Source organism: Anoplopoma fimbria, chromosome 12 (genome assembly GCF_027596085.1).
Source record: "Anoplopoma fimbria isolate UVic2021 breed Golden Eagle Sablefish chromosome 12, Afim_UVic_2022, whole genome shotgun sequence".
NCBI classification, from domain to species: domain Eukaryota; kingdom Metazoa; phylum Chordata; class Actinopteri; order Perciformes; family Anoplopomatidae; genus Anoplopoma; species Anoplopoma fimbria.
The window spans coordinates 24,179,660-24,188,276 of NC_072460.1; the positions used below are offsets into that span (position 1 = coordinate 24,179,660).

An 8,617-nucleotide genomic window follows, 5' to 3' on the forward strand; every position below is an offset into this window, starting at 1 on the left:
TTGTTTACATAATTCCATATGTGTTCCTTCAGTTTGGATGTCTTCAATATTAATCTACAATGTAAAAAAAACAAAAATAAAATAAAAAACATTGAATGAGAAGGTTTATCCAAACTTTTGATACATATATACATATATATATATATATACAGTACCAGTCAAAAGTCTGGACACACCTTCTCATTCAACTACTTTGAAGAATCTAAAATATAAAACATATTCTGGTTTGTTGAGCATTTGTTTGTTTACCACATAATTCCATATGTGTTCCTTCATAGTTTGGATGTCTTCAATATTTATTTATTTTTACGTTTTATTATTATATTTGATTATTGTGATTGTTTTTACCCTGTACATATATAAAACATATATAAAACATGTTTATATATATATATATAAAACATATATAAACATGTTTTATATATGTTTTATATATATATATATATATATATATATATATATATATATATATATATATATATATATATATATATATATATATATATATATATATATAAAACATATATAAAACATGTTTATATATATATATATATATATTTATATACCATATAGTTTACCAGTCAAACTACTTTGAAGAATCTAAAATATAAAACATATTCTGGTTTGTTGAGCATTTGTTTGTTTACCACATAATTCCATATGTGTTCCTTCATAGTTTGGATGTCTTTAATATTAATCTACAATGTAGAAAAAAATTTAATAAAAAAAAACATTGAATGAGAAGGTGTGTCCAAACTTTTGACTGGAACTGTATGTATTATTATTATTATTATTATTATTATTATTATTATTATTATTATTATTATTATTATTATTATTATTATTATGTCTGTATATATAATATTTGTTTTAGTTATTGTGGATTTTATTTTTCTTATTTACTTATTTAAAATACTTGTTTGTTTTGCTCTGGTTTATGCTCTTAGATGCTTGTTTAAGAAAGGAGATGCACTTATGACTTCTGGTGACTAGTAGTTCTCTTGAATACCTATGTTGAATACACTTATTGTAAGTCGCTTTGGATAAAAGCGTCTGCTAAATGACTGTAATGTAATGTAATGTAATGTATCATAAAACTAGGGGCCAAACTTTTATGGTTATGGGTGGTTTGCATTCCTCAGCAGCCATACTTGGTGCTATTGCTATATATATATATATATATATATATATATATATATAACAATGTGAAATACACTACTGAGGTTCTCTGTCATCCTTTGAGGAGGGGTTCTGGTGTCAGTGGAGTCCTTCTGCTACCTCAGGTAATGTACAGTTTGATCTGTTGCATCATTATACCAGGAGAGGTCGCTTTCGTTCTAGTTTGTTAAACTGAATTATTTTCCATTCGATTTCAAAATACCAATATCCATTTTCTCTAAGAAAAAAACCCAATTAGTAATGTTAACATAAATCCATATTGAAGGATTTGAAAACCATAATAAGCAATGTGTATAAACACAGTTCTCAAAGACTGCAATACCATTGCATGCGTGAGAGAGAAATGTATGTATATAGAGATAGAACTTGCACTTTCAATGATTAATAGATTTGTTTTGCTTACAGCATCTATTTGTTACAAGGCCATAAATATAAAATACAAATGAAAATCCGTTTTACATTTAAACTGAATAATTTAGATTTAGGGCTTATTATTATTTATTATTTTTATCATCAAACTAGGGGCCAAACTTTTATGGTTATGGGTGGTTTGCATTCCTCAGCAGCCATATTTAGTGTAATCTGTTTTTATATATATCAATGTGAAATACACTACTGAGGTTCTCTGTCATCCTTTGAGGAGGGGTTCTAGTGTCGGTGGAGTCCTTCTGCTACCTCAGGTAATGTACAGTTTGATCTGTTGCATCATTATACCAGGAGAGGTCGCTTTCGTTCTAGTTGTCACAGTTTTTCTCTGTCTCCATTATGAATTCCTCTTGTTTCCTATAGCTATCAACGCCTCTCTCTCTCTCTCTGTTGCCCTCTTTCTTTTTTCTTTTCCCCTTTCTATCCAAACTCTGTTCTGATACACAGTTGACCCTTTAAAAGGATCCCCCTGAGCCCGAGCACATCATCCACCACACACACAGATTGCTAGTTGTGCTGTAGTTCTAGTTTTTAAACTGAATTATTTTCCATTCGATTTCAAAATACCAATATTCATTTTCTCAAAGAAAAAAAACCCAATTGGTAAGGTTAACATAAATCCAGATGTAAGGATTTAAAAACACATTTTATGGCCATAATCAGGTTGCACAACCAGCTTATCTCCCAGTAGACCACACGACACTAATACACTGTGCAATACAATAGTTATAATAGATCTGTCTGTATATATAATATTTCTTTTCTTTACTGTTCTTTACTGTTTTTTACTGTTTTTTTATTGCTCATTTGCTTATTTATAATACTTATTTTGATCTTGTTTTATAGCAGTAAACACAAATATTTTACTGCTAGATAAACAAATGTATTATTATTATTATTATTATTATTATTATTATTATTCTGTCTGTATATATAATATCTTTTTTGTTATTGTGGATTATATTTTTCTTATTTACTTATTTAAAATACTTGTTTGTTTTTTTACTATGTCTCTTGTTTGCACTATCCTCTATGCTGCTGTAATCCTGTACATTTCCCCGCTGCAGAACTAATAAAGGATTATCTTATTTTATCTTATTGATGATGTCTTTATTATAGACTAATCTGTATGACATACAGTACATCCTCTGTCCTTCCCTCACATCGGCATTGGAAAAACTCCCCTAAAAACCTGGAAGAAAAAAGGAAGAAACCTCTGGGAGAACGACAGAGGAGGGATCCTTCTCCCAGGATGGACAGAATGCAATAGATGTCATGTACAGAATAAACAGCATAACAGAGATACAACACATTCAATGTATAGACATCCAAACTATGAAGGAACACATATGGAATTATGTGGTAAACAAACAAATGCTCAACAAACCAGAATATGTTTTATATTTTACATTCTTCAAAGTAGTTGAATGAGAAGTGTCCAAACTTTTGACTGGTACTGTATATGTGTGTCAAGAGCTGATGGTTATTCACAGTCCAACAGGGAAGTGTAAAATAGGGATATATTTAATTATGGAGAATTGTTTTACAAACTAAGCTGCATGAAATGAAAGTGAAAGAATGGAGACCCTGCAACCACAGAATTATCAAAGGATTATGAGAAAGTGTGTCCAAACTTTTGACTGGTACTGTATATATATATATATATATATATATAAAATAAATTAAAATTAAAATAAATTAAAATAAAAGTAAAAAAAAATTAAAATTAAAATAAAGAAAAACCATTGAATGAGAAGGTGTGTCCAAACTTTTTTGACTGATACTGTATATATATATATATATATATATATATATATATATATATATATATATATATATAAAATAAAATAAAAAAAAATTGAAAAATTAAAATTAAAATTAAAATTAAAAATAAAAATTGAAAAATGTCCAAAATTAAAATTAAAATTAAAATTAATGTAAAAATTAAAATTAAAATAAAGAAAAACCATTGAATGAGAAGGTATGTCCAAACTTTTGACTGGTGCTGTACCAATATCCATTTTCTCTAAACAAATAAATAAATAAAAAAGCCCAATTAGTAAGGTTAACATAAATCCATATTAAAGGATTTAAAAACACATTTTATGGCCACAATAAGCAATGTGTATAAACACAGTTCTCAAAGGCTGCAGTACCGCTGCCTTACTGAAGGGTGCAGCAGCGCGCAGTTTCCGGGCAGCATACCGGAAATGGACCAGCGGAAGAAGAAGAAGAAGAAGAAGCACCAGACTCTCCTTCGCTAGCTAGCTAGCTGCTGCTGGGAAGTAGCGTCAAAAAAACCAGGTATTGTGACTTTTACACTCATAAAACTTGTCTTAAAATGTTTATACATATTAATAAAAGACAATAGCACTCTTTATGGATGTTTGTGTCCGAAATAAGAGCAAATAAAACAGGAATGTTGTGTTTGTTTTGATTCGTGTTGATGAAAGTCAGGCTTCAATGTTGTGTTTTCACTGAAGGCCTGAGCTGTTTGTGACTACGTACCCTGAGTGATTTAACCTGCTTTCTTTACTGCTTTTAAGGACATTATCATCATGAGTTATGCAGAGAAGTCGGAGGACATAACGAGGGAGGAGTGGATGGATAAACTCAACAATGTCCACATACAGAGAGCTGACATGAACAGGCTCATTATGAACTACCTGGTCACAGGTGGAGTACAGATCTGTTCATTGCTCAAAGGTCTGCATGTGGAGGTGTGTATGGTTTCATAACTGTTTTGTGTTTGTGTCAACAGAGGGCTTCAAGGAGGCAGCGGAGAAGTTCAGGATGGAGTCTGGAATAGAGCCCAGTGTGGACTTGGACTCCTTAGATGAAAGGATTAAAATCAGAGAGATGATCCTGAAGGGGCAGATCCAGGACGCCATTGCACTTATCAACAGTCTGCACCCAGAGCTGCTGGATACGAACCGTTACCTCTACTTCCACCTACAGGTAACATTACATTACATCACATTACATCACATTACATTGTCATTTAGCAGACGCTTTTATCCAAAGCCACTTACAATAAGTGTATTCAACATAGGTATTCAAGAGCACTACTAGTCACCAGAAGTCATAAGTGCATCTCCTTTCTTAAACAAGCATCTAAGAGCATAAACCAGAGCAAAAGTACAGAAACAAACTAATACGAATACAATAAGTGCAACAAACTAATACAAATACAATAAGTGCAACAGACTAATATGAATACAATAAGTGCAACAAACTAATATGAATACAATAAGTGCAACAAACTAATACGAATACAGTAAGTGCTACGAGGAAGGCTCAGGGTAGTACTTCTTGAAGAGGTGAGTTTTCAGCCTGCGCCTAAAGATGGGCAGCGACTCTGCTGTCCTGAGGTCAGTGGGGAGTTCATTCCACCACTGAGGGGCCAGGACAAAAAAAAGCTGTGACCGGGTGGATCGGCAGCAGGGACCTCTGAGTGACAGGGCAATGAATCGCCCCGAGGCAGCAGAGCGAAGTGGTCGGGCGGGGGTGTAGGGCTTGACCATGGCCTGGAGATAGGCCACACAACCTCTTATTTAGATAGATATCTAGGTTTTGCACTTCTAGCAGTATCATTTCTACAGCCTGTCTTGTACTTCTGTTATTTTAACTCCCCTGTCGCTCCCTTCGGCCTATTGCAACTGTAGCAGCAGCATCTGATCGAGCTGATCCGTTTGAGGGAGACCGAAGCCGCCCTTGAATTTGCCCAGTCACAGTTAGCAGAGCAGGGGGAGGAGAGCCGAGAGTGTCTGACGGAGATGGAGAGGACTCTGGCCCTGCTGGCTTTCGACAACCCCGAGGATTCGCCTTTTGGAGATTTGCTCAACATGATGCAGAGACAAAAGGTACGCTTGGAGCTTTTAGTGAAGCTCAAAACTGTCTTGTCTTGCACTTGTCTCTGAATTATTATTTTTATTTATGGAATCAGTTTAAACTTCTACCTGTAATTCATGATTATCCCACACTACGCTAAAAAGGTTCTGTTTTCTGTGGCATCCAAACACATGTTCAATGTTAGTGCTGCAGAATGCAGAAATTCTGCATTTTTCTTTCCCAATTTGCAAAATAACTATGTAAGAATTCTTTGTTCGGGTTGCTCGCTGCCTGTGATCCACTGAAAGCATACAAAGCTGTAACACGTCTGTGTCTTTGTCTCTCAGGTATGGAGCGAAGTGAATCAGTGCGTGCTAGACTATGAAAACAGAGAGTCAACACCCAAGCTGGCCAAGCTCCTGAAGCTACTGCTGTGGGCTCAAAATGAACTCGACCAAAAGAAAGTGAAGTATCCCAAAATGACAGACCTCAGCAAGGGAACCATCGAAGACCCAAAATAAGGACCCACAGTGAAAACATACCACATCATTACAAAAAAACGGACACATTTCCTTTATCTATTTATACCCCAACAACCTGACTCGTAGAGAGTACAACCTTTTCTTTTTTTGTAAGGGTTGCTTTTTGATACTTTAATAACTTAGAATGTGCAAACTGGATCGATGGCATTTTAAAATGACTTCACACACTAAAGTAACATGCAGACTATTATTTACTTGGTATTATAATTTACATATTTGTTTATGTAAGAATAGTATATTTCAGTTACACTAGTTTTTCTGTCTGTTGGCAGGGAAAATTGTTGGCATTGGAGGGTGTGAATAAAGCCTAAATTAGGCGGTCACTTTCTGTGCGCGACCAGTTTGGTGTTCAGGGAAAACAGTTGGCTCGGTGTGCACTTCCTCAAAGAAACATAAACTTTTACCTTACATAGAAACATACACATTTCAGCTCGTAGTTTTTAGCTAGTACTCTCTGTGACGGCGTTAGCCAAAACAAGATACTTGAGATCTTTCAAACTACTGTGACTTTGAAAGTTAGATTCTGCTTAAGACTCGTGCCGCATTAATATTGCTTGAGACATTATAAAAAAAGATGCAAACTTAGACTAGAACAAAGCGAAGGAAACGTTCAAGCTATACATCACGGTAGCAGTCAACATATGGGACAAGAGAAGATTCCTGAAATGCTGAAAAGCTTCGAGGCAGCCTCAGTTTCATCCCGCTGTAAAATATCACAGATGATATTAAAAGATGTGAATGAATAAATCTATGTCCACTGACATGGAGACCCCTTTACAGATGGATTATTTACATGTATGGAATGAGTAGCTCTTTTGCTAAATTTGATGTGCTTTTTTTTTTTTTTTTTTTTTTTGCTGGGATATTGTTTTGAAATAAAAGTGAAATTTTAAACTGCGCTAAAAGGACTTTAAAGCTTGAAGTGTCTTTAATTCTGGAAGCAGAGGTGAGAAGTGCATATTCTCAAGTGCTGCACAATTTTGAAGTTCAAAAGTTCATTAAATGTGTTACTTATGATGGAGTTTTTATCCTTGTGGGGGCAATTTTGCATTGTGAGTACTTTTACTTTTTGGAGTATTTTGAGGCTTAATAATTTTTATTTAGGTAATATTTTAACTGCAGGACTTTAACTAGTTTTTACTTTTATTTAAATATCTGAGTAGTTCTTCCGCTACTGTGTATTAAATATATATCTTATAATAGAGTATTTATCTTTGTGGTGCTACCATAACTTAAGCATACGAGTACTTCCTCCAGTTACAGTCGACCACTTTGAACTAGTAATTTTACTTTAACATCAAAAGGTACAAAGTATCTTTACTTGTATAAACTCATGATATAGTATTATAGGTAAAGCTACCCAGCAGTACATATATATATAATTAAAATAAGCTCCACTTTTCCAAGTACAATATCTACTTTTTTTGTGTGCAACTTTAACTAAAATATCTGAGTACTTCTACCATCTCTGTGTATTAAATATGTTACTTATAATAGAGTATTTATCCTTGTGGTGCTACCACAAACTGGCAACTCTGCATAGTGAGTACTTGATGTATTTTAATGCTTAATCATACTTTAACTTGGGTAAGATTTCAACTGCAGGACTTTAACTAGTTCTTACACTGTATTATTGCAACTTGTACAAACATCTTCTTCAGCAACTGTGTATATTAAATATAATACTTATAAAAGGAGTATTTATTATTGTGGTGCTACTTTAACTTAAGCATATGAGTACTTCCTCCAGTTACAGTCGACCACTGTGAACTAGTACTTTTACTTTAACCTCAAAAGGTACAAAGTATCTTTACTTGTATAAAACAACTAATAACTTATGATATGGTATTATAGGTAAAGTTACCCAGCAGTATATATATATATATATATATATATATATATATAATTCAAATAAGCTCCAAGTACAATATCTACTTTTTTTGGTGTACAACTTAACTAAAATATCTGAGTACTTCTACCATCTCTGCGTATTAAATATCTTACTTATAATAGAGTATTTATCCTTGTGGTGCTACCACAAACTGGCAACTCTGCATAGTGAGTACTTGATGTATTTTAATGCTTAATCATACTTTAACTTGGGTAAGATTGTACTTCTACCATCTCTGCGTATTAAATATCTTACCTATAATGAGTATTTATCCAATTCTGCATAGTGAGTACTTTGTATTTTGATGCTTATGAATACTTTAATTATATATATCTTAAGCAAGTATTTATCCAATTCTGCATAGTGAGTACTTGATGTATTTTCATGCTTATGAATACTTTAATGGGTGAATGATATTTTATTATTGTGTATATTAAATATAATACTTATAAAAGGAGTATTTATTATTGTGGTGCTACTTTAACTTAAGCATATGAGTACTTCCTCCAGTTACAGTCGACCACTGTGAACTAGTACTTTTACTTTAACCTCAAAAGGTACAAAGGATCTTTACTTGTATAAAACAACTAATAACTTATGATATAGTATTATAGGTAAAGCTACCCAGCATATATATATATATATATATATATATATATATATATATATATATATATATATATATATATATATATAATTCAAATAAGCTCCAAGTACAATATCTACTTTTTTTGTGTTTTTAAAATAT

The 8,617-nt window shown here is 32.8% G+C and overlaps 1 protein-coding gene across 1 annotated transcript; it reads left to right on the forward strand.

The window, feature by feature from the left end:
- Positions 1-3,803: 3,803 nt before the first annotated feature.
- Positions 3,804-6,820, forward strand: LOC129100143 (glucose-induced degradation protein 8-B homolog). Its single transcript, XM_054609689.1, has 5 exons — positions 3,804-3,909; positions 4,152-4,281; positions 4,367-4,563; positions 5,271-5,468; positions 5,784-6,820. The coding sequence occupies exons 2-5, from the start codon at positions 4,164-4,166 to the stop codon at positions 5,955-5,957; spliced, it is 687 nt and encodes a 228-aa protein (XP_054465664.1). The 5' UTR covers positions 3,804-3,909; positions 4,152-4,163; the 3' UTR covers positions 5,958-6,820.
- Positions 6,821-8,617: the final 1,797 nt, after the last annotated feature.